The sequence below is a fragment of the Dromiciops gliroides genome, chromosome 2, assembly GCF_019393635.1.
Source record: "Dromiciops gliroides isolate mDroGli1 chromosome 2, mDroGli1.pri, whole genome shotgun sequence".
NCBI lineage: Eukaryota > Metazoa > Chordata > Mammalia > Microbiotheria > Microbiotheriidae > Dromiciops > Dromiciops gliroides.
The window spans coordinates 373584461-373610783 of record NC_057862.1 but is presented as its reverse complement, the minus strand read 5'-3'; the positions used below and the strand labels follow the sequence as shown (position 1 = coordinate 373610783).

Sequence of the window (26323 nt, the reverse complement as noted above, 5' to 3'; positions counted from 1 at the left end):
ACCCAGCTGCCCTGTGGTAGAAAGGACAGGAATTATTTTACCCATTGACTAGTGAAGAAATTGAGTTCTATTTCTATATTACTGAGTTGCTGGTGGGGGGGCGGGTCACCTCGGGAACCAGTGCTTGGAATTGGAAGGTACTGGGATTAAAAACAGGAGAGTTCGTATTCCCCTTAACCTTAGCACTGTTGTTCCTCCTGGGTGCCCATGTTGATACCCTCCCTGCTGAGCCAGCCTTACTAACAACAACTTACATTTCCTCAGTGTTAAAGGTTTACAAAGGCTTTTTTCTTTTCTTTTCTTTTCTTTCTTTCTTTCTTTTTTTTTTTTTAGTGAGGCAATTGGAGTTAAGTGACTTGCCCAGGGTCACACAGCTAGTAAGTGTTAAGTGTCTGAGGCCAGATTTGAACTCAGGTACTCCTGACTCCAGGGCCAGTGCTCTATCTACTGCTCTACCTAGCTGCCCCTACAAAGGCTTTTTCACAAAAACCCAGGTAGTGCAAGTGTTAGCTCAACTTTATCAATAAGGAAATAGTCTCTAGGGAGTTAAATGGCCCGTCCAGGTTTACATAGCTGGTAGTGTCAAAGCTAGCTCTCCTCTGGAGAACTGAGGGCCTGAACCAGGCTGGGGCTAGACTGGGAGCCACCTGCTCCCAGGCCCACAGGGGCTTTTATCATCTTTACATTGGCAGCTTATCGAGGGCAGGCACTGTCTTTTTCCTTTCTTGTTACCCCAGCACTCAGGACATTGCCTGGCATGGAGTAAGTACTTAATGAATGTTTGTTGATTGACAAGTAAATTCTTCATTCCCATTGTTATATCTACTTGTGTTTCTCTTTATTGACTATACTAGGTAACTCTTTGTGGATAAGCTAGAAGACCTTTTTTGTCTCCTCTGGGAGAAGTCTAGATGACTCAGGGGTTAGAGAAATACAAGGTCAAAGAGCAGAGAGGAATTTGAGCTGGAGAGAGAGAAAAAAGTGAGAAAAAAAGTGAATATTTCAGTCAGAGAAGTGTTTTGTCTTCTGAGGAGGAGAAACCTCTTGGGAAGCTGCCCTCAGCTTGGAGAAAGAAGCCAGAATATGGGTTTGCTAGGAAATGAGGCATAAGGAACCCCAGAGCAGGGCAGGGTGAGGCTTAGACTAGAGAGACTGGATAGAGTTATTGAGACCAAGGGCACCAGGAGGAACTAAACCTCCAATCCTCTGAGCTAGTCAAGGCAAACCCTCTGTAGCACTTCTTCCTTTGATTTTTTGTTTTTTGTTTTTTGGTTGGGCAATGAGAGTTAAGTGACTTTCCCAAGGTCACACAGCTAGTAAGTGTCAAGTGTCTGAGGCCAGATTTGAACTCAGGTCCTCCTGACCATGGCCAGTACTCTATCTACTGTGCCACCTAGCTGCCCCCACTTCTTCCTTTGAAAGCTTTTCAAAGTAATTCACAAGATGAGTCCATGTGACCAAGCCCTCTCTGCTAAAATATTCAGCCCCCCAGCAACAGGAACTCTCCCAAGGATCAGTCTGCTTACAGTCCCGCTTACATCACTGATCCTATGAAGTGAATAACAACCATAATAATCATAATAAAAGTTCCTATTTGCATAAACACTTTTCTCACAACAGCCCTTTGGGTGGGCAGCCCCAATAGGAGCTACAGTTTACAGAGGAGGAAACTGAGATGAACTGTAGTAAACTGCAGAACCACCAGAACTCAAATTCAAGGTCTTCTGACTCCAAGTTTAGTTACCTTTCCCCTGCACCCTCACAGGCCTGGGTAACATTTCTCCTAACAGCGTGTTTTTATGGAACCATTTAGTGACGTGAGGTGAGGGTACATCTATTTCCATACCTGGATAAAGCCAGTGTTCTAGAATCATCGGAGCCTCTCAGTTGGAAGGCACACTAGACACTTGCCAAGTGACTGTCTAGCCTCTTCTGGGACCTGTCCTGAGATCGCCTTACCTGTAAATTGTCTACGCCCATATTGTTGCTATTGCCTATGGTAAACTAACTTTTGCTGCACTCTGGAGTGCTGACCTGTGAGGGAAAACAATCCTCTTCTCAATAATTCTCGGGAACTCAGCAGCAATGTGACAAAGGCTCTTTTATTTCCTTCTCATGAGAAGGAGGCACCCTAGTGTGCAGCTAGTGTGTGCAAAGAAAGGGGGCTTGCAGGCCCTGTTTTATACCCTAGTCTCTAGCGGGGAAATGGACCCTCCCCTTTTTCATCATTGGTCCAATTACTAAAAGGTTACAATCTATGTGCAAAAACTAGTTAATTGGAATGCAGTATTCCCACCCCTCTTCCTTATATGGGTCTAACTCAGGAATGGACCATATACTTCCTTATATGGACACAACTCCTGAGCAGACCTTATTGAGACCAGGGCTCTTTGAACCATGTGATTTTGTTAGCCAGAGGGGGAGGAGGGGTCTGATACCTTTATCCTACAAACAGGTCAGGAGGAGTATAATTGACTGTTATATCCTCATTGAGAGGAGACAACTACCCATTTTCTCACATGACCTGAGAGTGTGTTGTGACCTGGATGACTCACCATGGGGAGGGGCCCAGGGCATCCCGTGGGGCAAGGTGTTGGTAGAGCCATGGGGAAAACTGTGGGGTGGGGCCCAAGCAGCCAGCTGCCATGGGCCTCCTCACCCACCCCTACCTTGGTATCTGTGCACACAGACTCTCATTGGCACTCTGGAGTATGCAAACCATAAGCAAATGCAAGACATGAAGAACAAGCTAGAGAAGTGGGAAGTACAGGCAAAGGCCAAAGTGAACGGTGAGTGCCCCATGGGAGTGGTGGACTCTTGGCCAAAGGCTCTAGGTGGTCTCCTGTGGTCAAAGACTTGTGGTTTTAGTTAGAAGGAGGCATCTGAACCTATACTATCAGAATCAGAAAGAACTCTAGAGCATAGAATTCAATTAGGCAACAAGGTATCATGCCCCTACTGTATGCAAAGCAATGAGCTAAGTCCTGCAAACCTAGAATGAATAAGAGAAAATAGAATTTTGGAGCCAGAAAGGCCCTTCGAACTTAGAACAGATGTCAGCTGGAAAGGATGCTCATCTAACTTTCTCACTTTATATGAGGAAACTGAGGCTCTAAAAGGGAAGTGACTTGCCCAAGGCCACACAGCCTGTTGTTGGCAGAGCTTGAGCTTATGCAGGCCTCTGATTGCTAGTCTAATTGTATTTATATTGCCCCATATTATCTTATATGTTTCATCTTTTACAATTAAACAGATTTCCTGAATGCAAAGTCTGTGATTTCTGGGTTTTTTTTTTTTTGGCATCCTAAATGTGAACCCTTTTCTTTCTTTTACCAACATGTCCCAGAACTTAACTTGCTGATGTCACTTTCTTCTGGTTCCTTGCTTCCCCACATGTGCTTTCTGAGATGAACCCAGCACACCAGCTTGGCCTGCAGAAGAGACAGGCCTTTTCTTTCTCTGTGGAAGCTGTGTGGCCTCTGAGACCATTAGTCTTGTTCTCTTTTCCTTTCCCTGAGCTCTAAGCCCCCATGCCGTCTCTACTTTATATAGACTGATGCCATTATTGTTTCTATTCATAGAGCAGGCTCTCGACTCCTCAATGGGACTGCATTCACCAGCAGACACTGGGGCCATGAAATAGTGGACTTTGTGCTTCATCTCCCTGTCTCCCTGTGTTCAAGTCAACCTGTGTTCCATTGTTTAAGTTGTTGGCATGTCTCCATCCCCAGGAGAATTGCTTACTACAACCCATGTTTCATAGTTAAAAAGAAAACAATCCAAACCTACTTGAACTATTTGATAAATAAAATGGACAGTTCTTCCTCTTAATAAGAGCAGAGTATGGGACTACGTGGGGACATAACTCTGTGTGCAGTAGATGCTTCATCGATTTGTGTTCACTAAATGCAGTATTCCCTCTACCTCCCTAAGAGGAGAAGCAATGTAGAAGAGACAGACAAGTTGATTTAGGTGATCGAGGCCTTCTCATGACTAGAGGTTCCAGAAAGACGCTCTCAACAGAGTGAGACAGGATTTTTAAAAAACTTAGGTTAATTCAGACCTGACTATGGTAGGGGAAGAGGGGAGAGAGAAAGAGGAAGATCACCTGCACTGAAGGTCCCCTCTCCACCAGAACCCCACTTCCCACTGCCGGGGGACCAAGGAAATAGAAGTTACATCCTGTTAGGATGTAAACTCCTTGAGGGAAAGGCCTGTTTCACTTTTGGTTTTGCATCCCTAGTGCCGAGCATAATGCCTGGCACACAGTAGAAGATGAATGAATGTCTGCTGAAAGAAGCAGTAGGACTATTCTGGAGCCAAGAGTGGAATTGGCCCATAGGTTATGCCAAGACTCCCCTTCCCTGGGAAGGAGGACTGGTCAGGCCCTGGGCCACAGAACCTATCCATCTCTGCAATGGAGTTAGCATGATGTAGAGAGAAAATCCCTAGGAGAGGAATCAGATTCTAGTCCATTTTACCACCAATTTGCTGTGAGATCTTGGACAAGTCATTTAACAGCTTTAGGGAAGTGGACTTAGGGCTGAAGGGTGTGACCTTTGGTGCAGGGAGCTTCCCTTTTCCCTCCCTCCCTTCTTCCTCCACCCTTCCCCAGAACTGCAGAAGCAGCTGACAAAGGTGAAAGCAAAGATTCATAAGGCCCAAGAGGAGCTTAATTTCCTGAACACCTACATGGATCACGAGTACCCGATTAAGTCTGTGCAGATTGCCAACCTCTTGCGCCAGATCCAGGATGTGAAAGATAGCAATCAGGTAAGAGCTCTCCTGCCCCTCTGTTCTAGGCACCTCCCAAAGGGAGGCCCTGGGGTCAGGATGTGACTTCTTCCTCTTGGTCACCAGGATGAACTAGAGGAGCTGGAGGAAGTTCGCAAGGATGTGCTTCAGACGTTGTCCAAGAAGCTGATGGTGAAGGCAGAGAAGGTCTTGTATGTCATGGCCAAGGTGAGCAGTAGGGTCCTCACCCATTGGCAGGAGTGCATCTATAAGACACAGAGGCCTCTCCTTCCCTCCCCACCTCCTTGCATCAGAGACGTGCCCGCTGCTTGTGGGAGGGGCATTTAGTTGCCACCTGCTTTTGCATCTGGCTGATCTCTCCCACCTCCACAGAGCACCATCCTTCCCTATCAAGCTGCTCTGATGAGGAAGACCCTAAGCAACCAGCGACTGTTGAAGCAGATGGTTCAGTTCAGAGTGGTGAGTGAGATCCTAGAGAAAACAGGTTAGCTGGGGGAGGGGTCATACACCAAATGACCCAGGCTCTGATTTTCCCAAGGCTGAGGGTTATAGAGAGAGTGAATAAGCCTAGAAAGGTCTACTGGAAACATTCTAGAAATGGAAGAATTCTCTTGACTGGAGTCCTGTTTGGATTAGGATGTTTGAAGGATTTGGGGCGATACTTAGGACTTCAGGAAAGAATCCTATCCTGGCCCTCTGATGATGGGAACTGACTGACTAACTCAGGGCATTCCTCATCACTCTTACCACCTCTGAATTATAATGAACACATGTTTGGGAGTATATTGGAGATTCATCATTAAAGTTTACTATCTGTCATTAGCTACCACCCCCCAGCACCTCCCCTCCCCAATCACCTGTCAGGATCATCACCATCCATGACCACCTGGGAACTCTTTTACCTTCTTGCCCTGAGGGAGTTCACACTGTCAGGAATACAGACTGATAGTGATAGCCCCCCCCCTTTTTATCGGGGCAGTGGGGGTTAAGTGACTTGCCCAGGGTCACACAGCTAGTAAGTGTCAAGTGTCTGAGGTCGGTTTTGAACTCAGGTACCGGTGCTTTATCTGCTGTGCCACCTAGCTGCCCTGACAGCCCCTTCTTAAAAAAACATTCCTTTGTTTCTACTTTTAAAAATTTCCTTTTTCTGGGGGACCTAAATCTCTCCTCTGGAAAGGAAACAGTCTCCTTTCTACCCCTTCTCTGCTATCCCCTTCCTCCCACTTCTCTGCCCCTTCAGCACATTGACCATATGAAGAGGCAACTTCCCAAGCTGAAGGCCCAGGTGGATGATCTCCGGATGCAGAGAAAGGACTCGAGGGAGGTGGTCTTTGCCAATGTCCTGCTTCGGAAACCCAAGTATGTGATCTGACCTGGGGTACATTTGCTCTGGAGCCCTGCCCCAGAGTGGGATCCTTCACTATCCTGAGGGAAGTAGTGGAACATAGGGGCAAGACTTCTAGAAGGGAAATCAAGAGCCTTGGGATTCATTCTCAGCTCTTCTACTAACTGGTCAGGTGATCTTGAGGTAGAAAAAATTGAGGAACCCAAAGAGAAGGGGAGTGGGTGGATTAATTGTTCTTAGAAGAAGGGCTGCCTCATCTGAGACATGGAGGATAGAAAAGGTTCCAGCCGATGGAGTTGGGGAGAGGAGTTCATACCAAGCACAGGAGAGAGCACCGTAAAGTAAAGGCCTAAGGACAGGAAAGGGGCAGGATTAGATTGGAGGAGATGCAGAGGCCATACCATGGGCACTTAGGAATTTGATAGTGTTCTAGTTATCCCACTGGCAGCACCATGCTCCTCATGGCTTCATGGGCATCCTATCTAAGTCTTGTCCCTGTTCTGGGGGAATGTTGAAACCTAGCAAACCACTTTTCCCAAGATTTTAGATTTTCTTTTAAAGTCATTGTTCCATTTGTGGAGTCATGTGGTGTGGGGTTTGGGCTTTTTGGATAGTTCTTGGAGTGGATGTAGCCTTTGGGGATGAAGCTTCTCCTCTGTTGCCCCCCTACTTTCTTGGTGCCAGCCTTCTTTGAAGGAACTGCTTGAGAAGGCCCCTCACCCAAGTGGCCCAACCTGGCCCTCTTCCTGAGGCCTCTGTCTGTGGGAGCTTTGTTCTAGGGATAACCACTGAACTTTACAGTTCTTCTCACCATAATATGCTCATTCTCTCATTCCTTCCTCCCTCGGCCTTCTACCAGGTGTCCTCCAGACATGGATATCATCCTCAACATCCCCCGGGAAGAAATACTTCCCTTTTAGACTCACACAGGACAGGACTCTGGCCTGCTGGTCATGTCCTCGATCCCTTGTATTTCCCCCAGTCATCTTTGTTCTCCATCCTGGGAGCTGAGTTTCCAGCTTCAGGTAGGACATCATAGTCCATCCATCCAGGCGAGTTTTCATCAGCTTTTCCATCCTGATTTTCACCTCTTTTTCACTTGATGCCACCCTCTCATTTTAACTAATAAAATCAGATGTTTATTTGGCCAGCATGTGATTTACAACCGTTGGGGTGGGGGGTGTTCTGAGGTGGCCAATGACCATGTGTCCCCAATAGTTGTTCTGACTTCTCTGCCTCTCTATTGGTGGTTGTGGGCTCTGAGATCCCAGGCTCATTTTCTGGTCTCTGAGGTGAGGGAGTGGTATCCAGGGAGGAAGGAACACCAATAGGCCAACAGGTGCACGGTCCTCTCCCTGTATGTCAGAGGACTTAGCAGTTCTCTGGTAGGTACACTGCTCCATTTCTACTGGGACAACTTGGTGTAACAGAAAGTAGATTTGAAGTTAAGAGATCTGGGTTCAAATGATAACTTTGTATTTTGCCACCTGTGTGACTTTGGACAAGTAACTTCACTTTAGTTTCTTCCTCCTCTGGCACTGGAATGTCGGCCTCCTCCCTGGCACAACCATGTGCACAACTAGTCCCTGTGGTTCCCAGTGTCGGGTGGACAAGGGAAAAGATCAAGGGAACCAACTCCAGGGATCCCGTTAAGATTGTTATCTAAGGCTGGTGTGTCCCAACTCTTTCAAACCTGTGACCCCTATGGGATCATTTTGTGACATCTTCTAAGGTCCAGACAGCCATCTGCCTGTCCACAGCCCTTGCCTCCATTCCATCTGGATGGCCATCTACACATAGCTATGTACCCACATACAAATGAATCCAGGGAACCATTTGGAGACACTTCATCACAGAGGATGTGTTTCAGTGACATACTTCTTTGTTAGAAACTTCATCACATGATATTGATGATTGATTGATGAGGAGGATAGATTGCGGATGATGATGTAGATGGAGTGATGATGATAAAACATGGTACTTACTTTGCTGGGCTATTGTGAAGAGGATTCTTTGTCAGGTATAAGGTACTATATAAATGTTATCTATAACTGTTGTTGCAATAATCAATCTCATGGGTTTATTGTAAGGAAATCTTTCTTTCAAGTACTATAGGGGGCAGCTAGGTGGTGCAGTGGATAGAGCACTGGCCCTGGATTCAGGAGGACCTGAGTTCAAATTCAGCCTCAGACACTTACTAGCTGTGTGACCCTGGGCAAGTCACTTAACCCCAATTGTCTCACCAAAAAACCCCACAAAAATAAAAAACCAATGACAAAAACTATCAAGTATCCAGATAGTAACATATCTAAAAATACACAGGACTGCATAAGAATAATTCTAAAGCTATAATGAACAAAATAAAGGCAGACCTAAACAATTGTTGAGATAGTGTTTGTGGACAAGGCTACATGGTGGTTCATTCAGTGATCTTGGGTGGTTATAGTAAAAATGACAATGGTTCCCAAAGTTAGTTTGTACATTAAATGCAATACTAATCAAATTACCAAGGGATATCTTTGATAGAACTGGATCGTCATAATGAAATTTATATGGAAAAAAAAGAAGGCAAGGACCATGATAAAGAGGAAAGTTGGTGAAGGTGGTCATAGTCTCAGACTTTAAAACATTATAAAGTACTTCTCATCAGAGCTAGGTAGTAGCAAAAAAATAAAAACCAAATAAAGAAAGAGATCAATGCAAGGAAACCAACATCTAGGAAACCAACATCTAACCAACCGTATATTCAAGATTAATGTTTGACAAATCTATAGAAAATAAAACTGAGGGGCAGCTAGGTGGCGCAGTGGATAGAGCATCGGCCCTGGAGTCAGGAGGACCTGAGTTCAAATCCGACCTCAGACACTTAACACTTACTAGCTGTGTGACCCTGGGCAAGTCACTTAACCCCAATTGCCTCACTTAAAAAAAAAAAAGAAAGAAAGAAAATAAAACTGGAGAAAAGATTCATTTAACAAGCATAGATAAGGAATGTTGATGTGTAATCTGGTGGAAAGGGGATTTAAAACTTATACTTTAGGCTATATCCTCCAGTGTATTCTTCCTGGATAAGACACTTAAACATAAAGAAACTGTAATGTTTAAATAATTACTAAAGACACCAGCTTTCTGTAAGTATATTATTAATTTATCAATATTATACCAGTAAAGGATTGACCACGTCTCCCTAATTTCTCATGGTGCCAGGTGGATGGAGAGAGTTTCATCATGCCAGTTAGCTCCAGTGGGAGAAAACCCCCCAAGAGACCTATGTGGTCTCAGAGAACCAAGAGAGACCCAGAAGATGCCCCAGAAGCCCTCCTGTGGTCTTCCAGGGGCTTTTTTATCCTCTTTTGATAGAGGCAGGGCATTATACATTGATCAAAGCTAATTAGGTCATTATATAGCAAACAAATCTAATTGGCTAGCATTATTCAAATCTATTTGTTGACATGATTTGAAGGTGGTCTTTAGTAAAATGAACTCTAGTGATGATATCAGGGAAAGAAATGCTGGCTGAATGTTATGGCTGACTTAGGCAAGTAGAGTCCAGGCAACAACTTCTCTGAGCCAGTCTTGTCACCTGTAAAATGAGGGACTTAGACTAGATAATTTAGATAATCTGGACCAGATAAAGCTTTCTGCCAGATTTAAATTCTATAATCCCATGATCTAAGGGACACTAAAAGACTCCTCACCCTTAATTAAAAATATCTCTTCTGATTGTTTGAATTCAGATTTAGAGTCATACCTTTGTGTTAAAGCAGTGTCTCCAGGACCAAAAGAGCATTTAGGACCATGTGAAAAGGCATTGCTTTCCATATCTTCCAGGGAGTTTAACCAACGGCTTCCACTGATATATGTGACTGGGTTCTTAGGTTACTTGTCAGTCTCTTAATGTGAGATTCTGAGGAAATAGGAATCAGGGAAAATAAGTTTTTTAAACCTTTTATTTCAATTACATGCAAAAACAATTTTACATGTATTCATTTTTTATGTTTATGTGTATTCATTTTTTACATTTACATATATTCATTTTTCAAAATATTTGAGCACCAAATTCTTTTCCCTTCCCTCTCCTCGCTGTTCATTGAGAAATCAAGGAATTTGATATAGGTTATACGTGTGCGGTCATGCAAAACATATTTCTATATTAATCATGTTGTGGGGGAAAAAAGAAAATTATAGACTTTAAAAAATATGCTTCACTCTGCATTCAGACTCTATTAGTTCTTTCTCTGGGGATGGATAGCATTTTTTCATCATGAGTCCTTTGGAATTATCTTGGATCATCTTACAATATAGCTGTTACTGTGCACACTGTTTTCCTGATTTTGCTCACTTCACTTTGCATCAGTTCATGTAAGTCTTCCCAGGTTTTTCTGAAAGCATTCTGCTCATTATTTCTTATAGCACAAAATAGTATTCTATCACAATAATATATCACAACTTGTTGAGCTATTCCCCAATTGATGGACATACCCTCAATTTCCAATTCTTTGCCACCACAAAAAGAGCTGCTATAAAATTTTTTGTACATATGGACCTTTTCCTTTTTGGGGGGAGGGGGTGTCTCTTCAGGATACAGAGTAAGTAATAGTATTGCTGGGTCAAATAGTATGCACAGTTTTATAGCCTTTTGGGTATAGCTCCAAATTGCTCTCCAAGATGGTTGGATCAGTTCACAACTTCACCAACAGTCCATTAAGAGTCCCAGTTTTTCAATGTCCCCTTCAGCATTTGTCATTTTCTTTTTGTGTCATATTAGCTAATTGGATAGGTGTTAGGTAGTACCTCAGAGTTGTCTTAATGTGCATTTCTTTCATCAATAGTGATTTAAAACATTTTTATATGACTATAGAGATCTTTGATTTCTTCTTCTGAAAACTACCTATGATATTCGAATTGTTTCTTTCTGGCCATTTTCAGTATTTTCTCCTTGACCTGAGGGTTCTGAAATTTGGCTTTAATATTCTTAGGAGTTTTCATTTTGAGATCTCTTTCAGGAGGTGATTGGTAGATTCTTTCAATTTTTGTTTTACCCTCTGGTTCTAGGGTATCAGGGCAGTTGTCCTTGATAATTTCTTGAAATGTGATTCATAGGCTATTTTTTAAAAATCATAATTTTCAAATTGTTTGGTAATTCTTAAATTATGTATCCTGGATCTATTTTTCAAGTCAGTTGTTTTTCCAAAGAGATATTTCACTTTCTTCCTATATTTTTAAAAATTCTTTTGATTTTTTTTTTGTTTGTTTCATGATGTCTCATGGAGTCATTAGCTTTCACTTGCCAAATTCCAATTTTTAAGGAATTATTTTCTTCTGTGAGCTTTTGTACCCCCTTTCTTGGCTTTTAACTCCTTCTCAAAGTGTGGTGCTGCTTCCAGGACACACTGTTCAAGCTACAGCGTGGCCTGGGGGATGGTTGGGCTTCTTCTAAGCCTGCCTGGCCTCGATTTCATTTGATTTTAAACTCTCCCCTGGGGGTTGGGGGTGGGACTGCTTCTCGGCTCCGCTCCTGTTCTCAGCTTCAGAGGGTCCCAGGTATTTTGGGTTGAGGGGGGGTCAGGCTTTAATCTCACCTGGGGATGGATAGCATTTTTTCATCTCAGGTCTGGAGATAACTTCAGGCCTACTTTACTAAGCAACCAACCAGCAAAGCTTTCTATGGTGTGGTTCTCAGCTTCCGATGAGACTGCTCCCCTGCTCCCCTCCCCTACCTGGGTCTCCTGCCACTCAGGATTTCTTCGTGGTTCCCCGCTGGGGTGTGACAGTTGAGTCCTTCCCCCCAGTCCACTGGTACCCCTGCACTTACCCCCCCCCCCCAGCCAGCCGTTCAGCCTGACTGTACGCTCGGTTCCAGAAGACGCCGGTGCTGCAGCCGATTCAGAGGCACTGGGACAAATTCCTCTGGCGGGTGTCTGGCGTGTCGGCTCGATTGCAGGGTATGTACCTCCTTTCCATTTGGCCAATTCTGATTTTAAGGAGTCTTTTTTCCCAGTGGATTTTTGTGTTTCTTTTACCATTTGGCCTATTCTGTTTTTTAAAGTGTTATTTTCTTCAGTATTTTTTGTGTGTGTCTTCTTTACCAAGGTATTGACTCTTTTTTCATGATTTTCTCACATTGCTGTCATTTCTCTTCCCAATTTTTTCTCTATCTCTCTTTCTTGATTTTTTTTTTTTTTAGTGAGGCAATTGGGGTTGTGACTTGCCCAGGGTCACACAGCTAGTAAGTGTTAAGTGTCTGAGGCCGGATTTGAACTCAAGTACTCCTGACTCCAGGGCTGGTGCTTTATTCGCTGCGCCACCTAGCCACCCTGCTCTTTCTTGATTTTTAAAATCCTTTTGTAGCTCTTCCAGAAATTTTTTTTTTTTAATTTTAGTGAGGCAATTGGGGTTAAGTGACTTGCCCAGGGTCACACAGCTAGTAAGTGTTAAGTGTCTGAGGCCGGATTTGAACTCAGGTACTCCTGACTCCAGGGCCGGTGCTCTATCCACTGCACCACCTAGCTGCCCCCAGAAATTCTTTTTTTTTAAACCTGAGACCAATTCACAGTTTTCTTTGAGGTGTTGGATGTAGCAGTTTTTACTTTGTTGTCTCTTTTTGAGTATATGTAGCCAGAGTAATTTTCTATGATCAGGTTCTTTTTTAATATCATTTGCTCATTTCCCAGCCTGTTTGTTGACTTTGAACTTTATGTTAGAGTTGGGTTCTGCTTTGGGGGTAGAGGTGACACTTTCCCAAGCTTCAGGTTTTTCATGCTACTGTTTTCAGAGTTAATTCTGGGGGTCTGTAAGTTGTTAGTTATTCCAAGGTGGTGTGATTTGAGGAGAGGTATGGTCACTGCTCTCCTGGTCTGTGCTCTGGTCTGTGAGCAACCACAAGCACTCTCCTCTGCCCTGGAACTGTGACTAGGACCCCTGCTCTTTTACAACCATACACTTTAGTATTATAATGTTTCTCCTTATCCTGGGACTATGACCCAGAATGGGCAATGCAACAGAGTCCTGCACCCAGTACCTGCAAAGGTCCCCTTCTGACCAATCGTCAGACCCTCTTACTATCTGTGGGCTGAGAGCTCCAGAAACCCCCAATGATAATTCAGGTGCCTCCAGGGACTGCTTGCTGACTTGTCAGGATGTGGACTGAGCTGGACTGTGTTTCACTCTCACCCCATAGTTTTCCTGCCGGCCTTTAAGTTGTCTTGGGCTAGAATATTGTTTTATCCCATCTTTTTCTTGGTTGTGTTGCTCCAGAATTTGTTTTGAGGTGTTATTTTAAAGTTGTTCGGAGAGGAATTTGGGAGAGTTCAGTTGAGTCCTTGCTTTTACCCCTCCATCTTGGCTCTACCCCCAATCCCAAAGTAAGTTTTAACCAGAGGCTGACCAGGAATGCATGTATGAGGGGTGAGTATGGGAGTCACTTCCCTGACCACCTTAGCCTATCTATACTTCCTCTGAATAAATTCACTATCTATACCATCCACTTAACATGTAATACTTTGTATTGTAGTTTTCTTCTCATATATGTATATACTTTATCTCTCCAACTTGACCATTAAGTCCCTTCTGGAAGGCAGGGAGCTCATCTCATACTCTGTGTCTGTCACAGTGCATTTTCATGGTGCTGGGCTCCCAGCAAGTAACAGGCAGTGCTAAATCTGCAGGTTAGCCTGGCCTTGAGTCCGTGCTCTGTAATCATGTGACCTCTGGCATGTTATTTAACCTTATAGAGTCTCAGTTTCTTCATTTTAAAAAGGAGACAGCAAGAATATTTGCATTAGTTATGTCTTATTGAATTGTAAGCATTTCCTAAAACATAACATGATTTATAAATGTGAACTATTACTAAGTACATGACAGGCAGCATGGTGGATAGTGGATATCAGGGTGACCTAGGAGTCAGGATAACCTGGGCCCAAGTCTTCATGATTCTTACATTTTGACTGTGTGCCTCTGGACAAAACCATTAACCTCCTAGTGCCCCTGAGAAAGTATCTAAGAATATAAATTGTGGAGAAGTTATTGATTTACATTGGTAGGGAAGATTTCTCTACCAGGAATTCCCTACCTGGATGAAATCACAGGTCCGAACCAAACAAGCATTATTGGTATTCATACATACTTGTTAAAGATTTGAGCCCATGGGACAGCTAGGTGGCACAGTGGATAAAGCACCGGGGCCTGGATTCAGGAGGACCTGAGTTCAAATTCGACCTGAGACACTAGGCACTTACTAGCTATGTGACCCTGGGAAAGTCACTTAACCCTCATTGACCTGCCAAAAAAAAAGGGGGGGGGGTTGGGGCAGCTGAGGTGGCACAGTGGATAAAGCACCAGCCCTGGATTCAGGAGGACCTGAGTTCAAATTCGACCTGAAACACTTGGCACTTACTAGCTGTGTGACCTTGGGCAAGTCACTTAACCTTCATTGCCCTGCCCTCCCCCCCCCCCCAAAAAAATATTTGAGCCCATTAGCTAGGTGGCTCAGAGGATAGAGTGCTAGATGTGGAGTCAGGAAGACCTGAGTTCAAATCTGATCTCAGACACTAGTTGTGTGACCCTGGGCAAGTCACTTAACTTCTGTTTGTCTCAGTTTATTCTACTGTAAAATGGGCAAAATTATTATGCACCTACCTCCTAGGGTTGTTGTGAGTATTAAATAAGGTAATATTGTAAAGCACTTAGTACTTCACACAGGGGCTTAGTAAATGGGGGTTTCCGTCCTTGCTGATGAGTTCATTTAGACTCAGTTTTATGAGAGAAGCATCCACTATTCCCCCAAATACCAAATTAGAGTATATTTCTCAGCCCTTTCAGTGCCATTTTTTGGGGGGTTTTTTTGTCCCATTGATTTTTTTTTTGGTGAGGCAATTGTGGTTAAGTGACTTGCCCAGGGTCACACAGCTAGTAAGTGTCAAGTGTCTGAGGCCGGATTTGAACTCAGGTCCTCCTGAATCCAGAGCCAGTGCTCTATCCACTGAGCTACCTAGCTGCCCCCTTTCAGTGCCATTTTGAGGGGGACCAGGCTAATATTCTTGAAGTTCTCCAGGATCCCTACATAGCACATCAAAGAGATGAACACAGAAGCAATGTACTGTGGTGAGTGAAAAGAACACTGGGTGAGCAATCAGACCTAGTACCATGTCTGGTACTAGTGCTAGTGACCTTGGGCATGTCAGTTCCCTTTTCTGAGCCTCATTTCCCTGTCTGTAATGTAAAGCCAGGCTCAAGTTCCATTTTTGCAGGCCAGCACAGAACATCGAGTTTTATACATATGGGCTTTGGGACTTGGTTTACAATAAAATGAGAGAATGATAGGAGAGATGCTCTCTCAGGTGCCTTCCAGGTGTAACACTAAAGTTGCCAACCTGGGTCCTCAACCCCTTCCCTGCCACATTCCTAGACTCCTTCCACCCTGCCAGGTGCAGGTACTTTGTTTTGTTTTGTTTTGTTTTCTTGTGGGGCAATGAGGGTTATGTGACTTGCCCAGGGTCACACAGCTAGTAAGTGTCAAGTGTCAAGTGTTTGAACTCAGGTCCTCCTGAATCTAGGGCCCCTGCTTTATCCACTGCACCACCTAGCTTCCCCTTTTGTTTTGTTTTGGTTTTGTTTTTTGTGCAGGTGCAGGTATTTGGTCTTCCCATTACATGTGCTGCTGAAAGGAAGGACCTGCCTTGAGTTCAGGATCTGCACCTGACTCTCATTGTGGCTTATTGGTCATTTCCTTCACTTGCTTAGTGGTAAATGTTCCTCCCTGGCTTTGGCCACTAGGTGGCCACAAACACCTGATCCTATAAGGAAGAGTCTGCAGTTGTAGGATGAGAGGAGGGAGACCTTTTGAACCAGCACCTAACCTGAAGAATTGAAGCGTTGGAATGGATCCCCAGTCCCCACAATACCACATCTGACAAGTGGTCATCCTGCCTTTACTTGAAGACCTTTGGTGAGGGGAATCCACTAGCTCCTGAGGCAACCTGTTCTCATTTTGAATAGCTCTAACTTCTTAGGAAGTTTTTTTTTTCTTTATCCTGTATCAGAGTAATTTGGTATGGAACTTGAAACTTGTTGGTAGAGGCAAATGACTTGCCTTGTGTGAGGAGTGGGACAGAGTTGGCCAAGAGTCAAGACAGCTTCAGTTCTCAGCCAGTCAGTCCCCTTTACTTTTTAAGCATCTGGCTTCCTCAAATGTCCTTAGTGACTCTTCAGACTTCAAGTCTTCATTGGGATTCTTCAAGTGTTAATTCACTGTGGGCACTTTTGGCTTGAAGCTTCGTGAGGGAAGATGGAAGAGGCCCACCCCACTTCAGGTTGCTGAAGGAAAAGACTCTTGGAAGACATGACAGGAGCTAGCAGTCTCCATCATGTATCTCCAGCTTGCTATGCTCGAAACTGCTGGCTAATCATTCTTCTGAATGAAACCCTTAAAATGTTTAAAGACAGCTAACACATCTCTTTCCAGGCTAAGCACCCTCAGTTCCTTCAACCAATCTTTGTATGGCATATTTCCCATTGCTCTCCTCTGTACATATTCCAATTTATCTGTGTTTTTCTTGAAAATGTGATGCACACAAAACTCTAGATATGTTCTCATCAATAGTCTCACTCCATATAGCCCAAGAGAGCATTTTAGCTTTCTTTGAAAGTTGGAGAATTCCACTTGCTCCATTTGGCCCCAGAGGGCAAAACCAGGATCGGTGAATGAAAGTTGCAAACAGGCAGTTTTAGGCTTGTTATTAAGAAAACCTCCCCAACGATTAGCACTGTGCAAAAGTGGAAATGATTGCCTGAAGAGGTGGCTGTTTCCTGTTCTTTGAAAGTGCTCAAGCAGTGGGCAGATAACCATTTGTCAGGTTTGCTACACTGAGAATTCTATGCCCGTATAGGGTGGATTTTCAGGCTATTGAGGTCTTTTCCAGCTCCCAGACTCTGATTCTGTGAGCTTGAAATTGGCTAACATCCCCAGCCCTTTTTCACAATGATTGCATTCTAATCACACATATTGTATTATTGAAACTGATTTTTAGGACTCAAAGTATAGCCTTCTACAGTTATCCTCTATTAAACTTTGTCTTCTATAATCCATGTGTGGGAGTGACTTCCTTGTCTCCCTTCCTCTCCACCTCTGCCCACCCCCCAGCCAAGGACTGAGGGGCTCACAAGACCACGTTTGATAATAAGAACCTTACCCAAAGGGGTAAATTTCTCTGTGGCTCATACCCCTGCTCATTTTACTGAACAAAGCTTGGATATGGCTTGTGGTCAGGTTTCCCTAAAAGTGAGTAACAGTGTCCCCAACTCCCAACACAGGAATTCAGTGTCTACAATATAGGTATCAGGTATAGTATTAAGTATGCTTCTATTTTACCATCGTAGGAAATGCCCAAGATGCAAAGGACTCTCAGGGAACCATGAACAACAGCCAAAAAAATATAGAAGATTCAAATAATCCATTAGCTTCACTAGATTTCCCCTGGAATGTAGATACTTTGGGGACACTACTGAATAAATATTCGCCATTCACTTGGGAACTGGCCTGTCTGAGCAACTCATGACAAAAGCAAGCTTGGCTTGATCTAGGTCTCTTGTTCCCCTGTAGCATAGCTTTGGTGCTGTCGTTTCAAGTTGGTCCCTTGTTCAGGACCCTCTTTTTCCTCTAGGAGGCCGGTGCTGGAACATCAAACTCAGAAACCCTTGATTGTTTGGGACCTCTCAAACCTGCATGGAAAGAGAGCATTCTCAGGAGCGTTAGCCTCTGACCTCTGCCCAGAAAAGGAAACAAAGGCTGAAAGGCATCCAGGAACTCAAAATCCACAAACTCTCCTCTTGGGTCACTTGGGCAAGCATAGGTTGTTTGCTAGTTGTTGCTCCTGCCAGTTACCATCTGGTGGAGGAAAGGAGAAATCCCGTCTTCCTCAAATCCTTCCCACCCACCTGCACTTGGCGCACTTCCATCTGGAAATTCAAGGGAGCAGAATACCAAAAGGCCAAGCCAATTGTTCAGTGTACCTTTATATACCACACTGTATACCAAGATACAGTCAAAATGGGCACATGATTTAGACATAAAGGGTGAAATCATAAGTAAAATTAGGGGAACATAGAACAATTATCTTTCAGATATATGAATAAGAAAAGATTTTTAGTATTGTGATGTAAGAAATGATAAGCAGGTGGATATCAGAAAAACCTGGAAAGACTTACATGAATTAATGGTAAGTGAAATGAGCAGAACCAAGAGAACATTGTACACAGAATCAACAACATTGTGTGATGATCAACTGTGGTAGACTTAACTCTTCTCAGCAATGCAATGATCCAAGACAGTGCCAAAAGATTTATGGTGGAAAATGCTCTCCACATTCAGAAAAAGAACTATGGAGTCTGAATGCAGATTGAAGCATACTCTTTTCACTTTTGTTGTTACTTTTTTGTTATTGTTCTTGTTTATTCGTTCTTGCGTTTTTCTTTTGTTCTGATTCTTCTCTTACAATATGACTAATGTAGAAATATGTTTAACATGATTGCAATGTATAACCTATATCAAATTGTTTGTTGTCCTTGGGAGGGGGGAGGGAAAGAAGGGGGAGGAGAAAAATCTGAAACTCAAAAAAATATCTTTACATATAATTGGAAAAATAATTAAAAATTTTTTTTTTGGTGAGGCAATTGGGGTTAAGTGACTTGCCCAGGGCCACACAGCCAGCAAGTGTCAAGTGTCCGAGGCAAGATTTTGAACTCGGGTCCTCCCAAATCCAGGACCGGGCGCTCTATCCACTGTACCACCTAGCTGCCCCTAAAATAAATTTAAAAAAAAGAAAAGCATTTAAGATCAAATAAGAGATAGAGGGGAATCACAGGAGTTAACATGGATAATTTTGATTACAAGAGATTTAAAAGTTTTTGTACAAACAAAACTGATGCAGCCCCAAATTAGAAGGAAAGCTGGAAACTGGGGGGAAACTTTTTTATAACAAGTTTCTCTAATAAAGGCCTCATTTCTCAAAGAGGGAACCGAGCCAAATTTATAAAAATAAGAGCCCTTTTTCAATTGATAAATGGTCAAAGGATATAAACAGGCATTTCTCAGAAGAAGAAATCAAAATTAACAATAGGCATATGGAAAAATGTTCTAAAACACTACTGATTAAAGAAATGCAAATTAAAACAATTCTAAGGTACCACCTCATACCCACTTGATTGGTTAACAACAGAAAAGGGTATGTGGAAAAACAGGTACACTAATGTACTATTGCTGGAGTTATGACCATTCTAGAAAGCAATTTGGAACTATGCCCAAAGGGCTATAAAATCCTTTGATGCAGCAATATCATTTCTAGGTCTGTATCCCAAAAAGATCAAAGCAAAGGACCCATATGTACAAAACTATTTATAGCAGCTCCTTTTGTGGCAGCAAAGAATTGGAAATTGAGGGGATGCCCATCAATTGCGGAATGGCTGGACAAGTTGTGGTTGTGGTATATGATTGTGATGGAATACTGTTGTGGTGAAGGAAATGACAGAGGGGAGGGTTTCAGAAAAACCTTTATGCTGCAAAGTGACCAGAACTAGGAGAACATTGTACACCATAACAGCAATATTACAATGACATCAATTGTGAAAGACTTAGCTGCTTTGATCATTACAATGATCCACAACAATTCTGAAGGACTCATGAAAAATGATATCCATTTCCAGAGAGAGAACTGGTGAACTCTGGGTGCATATTTAAGCATATATTGTTTTAGTTTCTTTATTTTTCTTCTCTTTTTTGCAGCATAGCTAACATGGAAATATATTTTGCATGACTTCACATGTATGAATGGCTATCATATTGCTTGGCTTTTTAATGAGTAGAGAAGGGGCAGGAGAGAGGGAGAGAATTTGAAACAAAACAAAAAAGTGAATGGTGAAAGATATGTTTACTTGATCACTTCATTGATCAATATCTTGAAATCTTTCAATGTCATTTTTCCTTTATGCTATTGGAGTTACAGTATATCCATGGAGATTTCCAGGTTAGCTAGGGAAATGATGGCCAGAAAGACTAGAACAGTCAAACTCAGGAGAAAGAGCTTCACCTTAGAAAGGGCCCTAGGGAAGAGGGCCCTGATAGAGAATAAAGGGGGTACCCCCTGTGGGGCAAACCTGGCTGCCTTCCCTATTATGCCATTAGCAGCCCTGATGTAGGCGCCTAAAGGGATCACTCTGGGAGATGTTCTGGGGCAGAGATCAAAGCCTTTCAGGCACAGGGCAGACAGTACAGTGAGTTACTTGGGATCCTCCCTGCTTCCTTGTGATCAGGGAGGGAGGGTAGAGATACAGAATACAGTGTGCTTGCTCTTCCTCCTTCTTCCCACAAACCTCATAACAACCTTCCCATGGGTTTGATTAGCTTGGACTATTTCTGACCAGCACACCAGGCCAGAAATCTTTCCTCCACTTGATTTACTGCTTGGGGTTAATATATCTCTCTTTAGAGCACCGTTGAAAGGGTCTTTTGGGTACCACTCCCTAAGCCTCCTTTCCTGGTTAATCTAATTCCCTTACAGTGATTAAGCCAATGACTTGCTGTGAGTTAGATGTGAATCTTGAATTCTGTGTTCCACTGTTTGGGATAATTCCCCAGAACCTTCCAAACTCCCTGGCTCCACTCATCTTAACTGTAATGTGTATGATGACGTGTACAGTGGAGGAGTATGAAAATGGGCATTGATCCTGTTCCCTGGGCAGGGCCTGGATTATGTGTAGCCAGAGAAGATGGCCTCTTCCTTGATATGACTTCATAAAATCCTGGGCACGTGAGAGTTAGCACCACTGAGGAATGACTCTGAGGAGTAATTCTGGGGTAGGAACCAATGGTAGACTTCAGGAGGGCACAGATTAGAAAGTACAATGCACACTACTGTGTCCTTTCCCTATGCTTAGAGAAGATAAAGAATGCTCAAGGGGGCAGCTAGGTGGCGCAGTGAATAAAGCACCAGTCCTGGATTCAGGAGGACCTGAATTCAAATCCGGCCTCAGACACTTGACACTTACTAGCTGTGTGACCCTGGGCAAGTCACTTAACACTCATTGCCCTGCCAAAAAAAAAAAAAAAAGACCACTCAGTGCCTCTGATTCAGCACAGCTGAACACTTGCTGTTGTTCACTCTCCACCTCCCCAAATGTGCTATAGAATTTTGGAGGCTTTCATGTCTCCTCCAGTGCCCCAGGGCCTCCCCTTTAATTTTCCTGAGATGGCTGCTCCATTCCCTTCACACCCCTTTACCTTGTAACTAGAGTGTGGATAATTCACGGTCCATCAGCCTTTTGCTTTGTTTCATGTTTTCCATTCATTAGTGTGGTTCCCATGGAGGCACCTTCACCTCCTGGCCCTTGTTCACTTGGTCTCTACTATTTGGTGGGTTGGACAGTGGAGAGATATAAATAATAATGGATAACAGGTGCAAAGTACTCTAATTTTAGGCAAGAATTGAATTCTGGGGGGTGGATGGCAGAGTAGGTAATCCCTTACCTGCTTCTATGGGAGGCATGGGGAAAAGCTGCTCATCCCTTCCGCTGTCCCCCAATAAAGTCTCTTGCCTTCCTACTCAATGAGGTCTAAAAGTCCTTTAGTAGGAAAAAAAGAAGTTGAGGGGGCTCCAGTTCCAATAGGAGAGGGAGGCAGGTACTCACATCTGCACTGAGTTGAGGTGGTGGTGGTATCTAATGTTAGATTTTCCCTGGATCATAGCAGAGTGGGAGACTGTGGAAGTACAGGGATACAGTGTACCTCAAATGGGGGAGATGACTGCTCATCACCAAAGGGAAACTGATGAGGACCAGCCATGACCCTGGGACAAATGGTTGTTTTCAAAATAAATCTATCTTTTTGGTAGAGCCAAGATGAAGGGGTAGAGGGGGCATTCCAGCCAGACTCTCCCAATATTCCCCTCCAGAAAACTTTAAAATAACACATCAATTTGAATTCTGGAGTGGCATGGCCAACAAAAGGTTTTTTCAGCCCAAGACAACTTTAGGAGGTTGGAAGGAGAGGTCTATGACACTGGGGTAGGGCTAACCTGGAACATAGCATGGGGAAGGGGGTGCAAGCAGCTGTAGGCTTTAGAGGCTACAGTGGGGACAGCAGCAGCAGCAGTAGCAATGGTTCCAGGAGCTCTCACTGCCCAGAGACAGTAAGGGGATTAGACAACTAACAGGAAAGAGATCACAGGGAACCTCTGAGAGCACTCGGCACAGGACCAGGTGCTACTTTGCAACTCCATTGCTCATTATCCAGTTCTGAATTGCATTTCCAGGGTGGAGAGGAGCACTTGTGGTCATAAAAAAGCAGGGGCCCTGGATATAGTTCCAGTGCAAAGAGAGAGCAAGGGTCTTAATTCCAGGGAGCTGTAGCAGAGTGGAGAGAAGAGCACTAGCACTTTTGGTTGAAAGTGAGCAGGGGAGGGCAGCTAGGTGGGGCAGTGGATAAAGCACAGGCCCTGGATTCAGGAGGACCCGAGTTCAAATATGACCTCAGACACTTGACACTTACTAGCTGTGTGACCCTGGGAAAGTCACTTAACCTTCATTGCCCTGCAAAAAACCCAAAAAACCAAAAAACTGAGCAGGGGCCCTCCCTGGGTAAGGCTCAGAATGTCAGCCAAGAGAGCAGTGAACACACCTTTCCCCACATGATACCATCTTGAAAGCACAAAAAACTTAAAGACACCCAGAACTAGTTATAAAAACAATAAAGAAAGCCTGAGGCTTAGAACAGTGAGGCACCCCCCCCACATGCAAGTGAGCAGAGCTCACCTCTAACATTTAAAGTGAATAAATAAACTGAAAAAGTGAACAAGGATAAAAAATAATCTGATATGATTAGTAAACATAATAAACAGCTTCAGTCAAAGCCTCAAAAAAATGCAGATTAGACACAAACCCAACAATAATTCCTAGAAGAGCAAAAGAAAGATAAAAACAGAGCAAAACAATGATTTTAAAAATCAAATCAGAAGAGTAGGGGAAAATTGGGGAAAGAAATGAGAGCAATGCAAGAAAATTGTGGGGAAAAAAGAACAGGTTGGTAAAAGAGGCACCAAAAATAACTCTTTTTTAAAAATTGGTCAAATGAACAAAGAGGTACAAAAACTCAGTGAAGAAAATAATTTCTTACAAATTAGAATTGGGCAAGTGGAAGCTAATGAATCCATGAGACACCAAGAAATGATAAAAGTCAGAGGAATTTTGAAAATTTTTAAAAAAATGTGAAATATGTCATCAGAAAAACAATTGACTTGGAAAGTAGATCAAGGAGAGATAATTTTAAAATTATTGAACTACCTGAAAGTCATGATCAAAAAAAGAGCTTAGACATCATATTTCAAGAAATTATAAAGGAAAACTGTTCAGATATTTTAGAACCAGAGGGAAAAATAGAAAAGAAAAAAGTCTACTTAATCGGGTATAGCAATCTATCAATAAATAAAGAGGAGGGAAAGGGATAAGAAATATGGGGAGGGGTGACAAAAGATAAGGCAGATTAATGAAGGCAGTGGTCAGAAACAGAACAGATGTGTGTTTCCTCCAAAGTATCTAGGTACAGGCTCAGAACTCCATGGAAAGTAGACCAGCCAGGAAAAGGTGTCACCAGAAGTAACCTGGGCCCAGGTCTGCACCCAACCATATTCCATGACATAGCCATAGATACCGTGTAATTTAAGATTCTAAATGTGGATTCTAATCTGTTCCCCCAGTTTTGGGGGAAACTGACTAAAATCACTGATAAAACAAGTTTAGGTTTTTAAGGGTTTATTGGAAAATAGAAAGAAAAAGATTGAGAACAGAATTCCAACAGCCTGGCATTCCTATCTTTCCTCAAATTTCCTGTGAAGTCCTCTGCTGCCACCACCACCAAGTCAGGAACCCAAAGCCCCAGAGCTCTCCGCGCTGGCTCCCTTTCCTCCTTCCTGTCTCCTCCCAGACCATAGGAGGCTCCTCAAGTTGATTGGCTGGTAGCCTTGATAGACAGCACCCATGAGCAAACGTCATTTCCTGAAGCCAAGGAAAAGCCACAATGTCTCTGAGGCATTTTCCTCATGGTGGAGCTTTCCCACAGCAAGTCTCCAGTAGGTGGCATCATTCCAATCATTCCAATGCCTAAGTTTTATTTTTCATTTCAGCTACCAGTGAATGTGTCTTTCCCCATTACTAGACCATGAGTTAACATGAAGACAGGGGCCATAACTTATCTTAAAGTCTGTATCTCTTCCAGCTCAGAGCTCTGCACACATCAGGAGCCTGAGAAATGTTTGTTGTGTTGAATTGAAATGGAGCTTTCATACATCAATCCCTCATTTTCATCACGTATATGTAGGCGTAAGGTTCATACTTGCATTATCTTTGGAAGTGCTGGCCACCTACATGATAAAACAAAAAACCCTGGGCCAAGGTTCATCTCTGCCAGGAATGGACAAAAGGTTCCTTTTGGTTTGGGGATGAAAAGGCAGTGGGGTGGCAAGGTGGGGGATGATCTATCCCTGTGACTGGCACAAGACTACGGCAAGGATGGAGAAGGTCAGAGAGTGTGGCTGAGGAGGTAAGTTGGGTTGGGAATGAGGAGTGTGGGGAGCTTTCTAAAAGTTATGCGAATATTATTATTCCCACTTCCTAAGGAAGGCTCTGAGGCAAAGCCCCATTCAGATTTTGAGTGTTAATATTTGTATGTGGAAAGCCCAAGGATTCTTAAGCAGTTATCAGAGGCAGTGACTTTGTCTTTGGGGCATAGACTTGCACTCTGTATCTTTCTTTCACCTCTTCATCTTCATGAAAGGAAAGAAGAAATATTGAGGCAAAAACTGGGGTAATCTCCAACACCAGAACTGTCTCATGGTCATTAGGAAAGTGACCATTGATTGGTTTATATAGTGGTCTATAGAGGTATGAATTTAGAAAGCATATTGGATGGTCACTATAGGCTAGGGTAATAATAATAATAATAATAATTAACATTACTATGTTCTAGGTACTGTGCTAAGCTCTTTAAATATGATCTTATTTAATCCTCATAGCAACCCTGGGGGGTAAGTGCTGTTATTATCCCCATTTCACAGATGAGGAAACTAAGGCAAACAGATTAAGTGATTTGCTCAGGGTCACAGAGGTAGTAATTGTCTGAAGCTGGATTTGAACTCAGGCTTTCATGACTCCAGCACTCTATCCACTACACCACTTAGCTGTCTCAAAAGTCTGATGGGGAGAACTCACCCCCGTGTAAGAAGGTAAAAAGCAAAGACAGCTGCAGGGAATTAGTTTTCTGGGATGACCCTTATCTTTGTTTTGAGGAGGTTGGCATCCCAAACCGAAACTTTTCTGCTTGGGAGATGGAAGACCATCAGAGCCCAGGCTACAAGGGAGCAAAACAGGAGACACTATAGATGGTCATTGGGTCCAAGAGAGTTTCTACTCTTCTAAAGGAGCATAGCAGTATTCTAGCCGAGGATTTTATCTGAGCCAGGAGCTAGAGGCAGTGTAGACTGTGGTAGATCAGCGTGTTGTGTTCTATGGAGCACTGTCCACCACAACAGATGCAGTGCAAAGATACCTGCTATCTGGCTGCATAATGAGGAAGAACATACTTCTTTGCACTGTTCACACATAGGAAATAAATGCATTTGTTTGGATCTCTTTATACATACTTTTCTATTCATAACCTCATTGAAGCTGGGTATACCCCAGGGTGATTGTTGTTCTTAATATGTCATTTAAGTATATATCTTTCCTTTGAGTTAATTGTATCTACTGGCTGACTGAAGGTAAACACATTGATGTAGGCTCATAAGCTATATAGTTTTAGGGATGTAGACCTAAGGCAGTATTTTATTTTATTTTATTTGTTTTTTTCTAAGGCAATATTTTAAACCAAGGGTAGTTGTCTCCCTGGGGAACTGAGCTACCAGTGTGAATTGGCAAGATGAGGTAGCCCAGAAGGGTGCTATATTGTGGGGGAGGAATTACTTTCCATTGAGGCTTGCATTGACTTAGGAATCCAACTCTGGAACTCAAGAGGTAGCTGCCAAGGCTAGAAACAACTGTCTCTCAGAATCACGGGTTGCTTGGATCTCCAATCCAAGAAGACCATAGGAAGACCCCCAGGGACTCAGGCTCACCTATGGAAGCACATTCTGATCTTCAGAATCATGTGCCACTGGGTGGAGGGGGAGAGGGTAAAGGAGGAGG

General features: G+C 43.3%; 1 protein-coding gene across 6 annotated transcripts in view; it reads left to right on the top strand.

The window, feature by feature from the left end:
• C2H20orf96 (chromosome 2 C20orf96 homolog) overlaps nt 1-18329 on the top strand; it is a 60052-nt gene extending 41723 nt beyond the window's left edge. For 3 of the 6 annotated variants that reach the window (XM_043990252.1, XM_043990249.1, XM_043990248.1), the window contains 6 exons: nt 2690-2789; nt 4616-4773; nt 4861-4962; nt 5128-5214; nt 5996-6114; nt 17761-18329. In XM_043990252.1, the coding sequence (XP_043846187.1) occupies nt 2690-2789; nt 4616-4773; nt 4861-4962; nt 5128-5214; nt 5996-6114; nt 17761-18163 (969 nt within the window). In that variant the 3' untranslated portion in view covers nt 18164-18329. Of the gene's footprint in view, nt 1-2689; nt 2790-4615; nt 4774-4860; nt 4963-5127; nt 5215-5995; nt 6115-6959; nt 7204-15724; nt 17223-17760 lie in introns of those variants that run through there. The other 3 variants (XM_043990253.1, XM_043990254.1, XM_043990250.1) reach the window with 3 other exon arrangements.
• Nucleotides 18330-26323: the final 7994 nt, after the last annotated feature.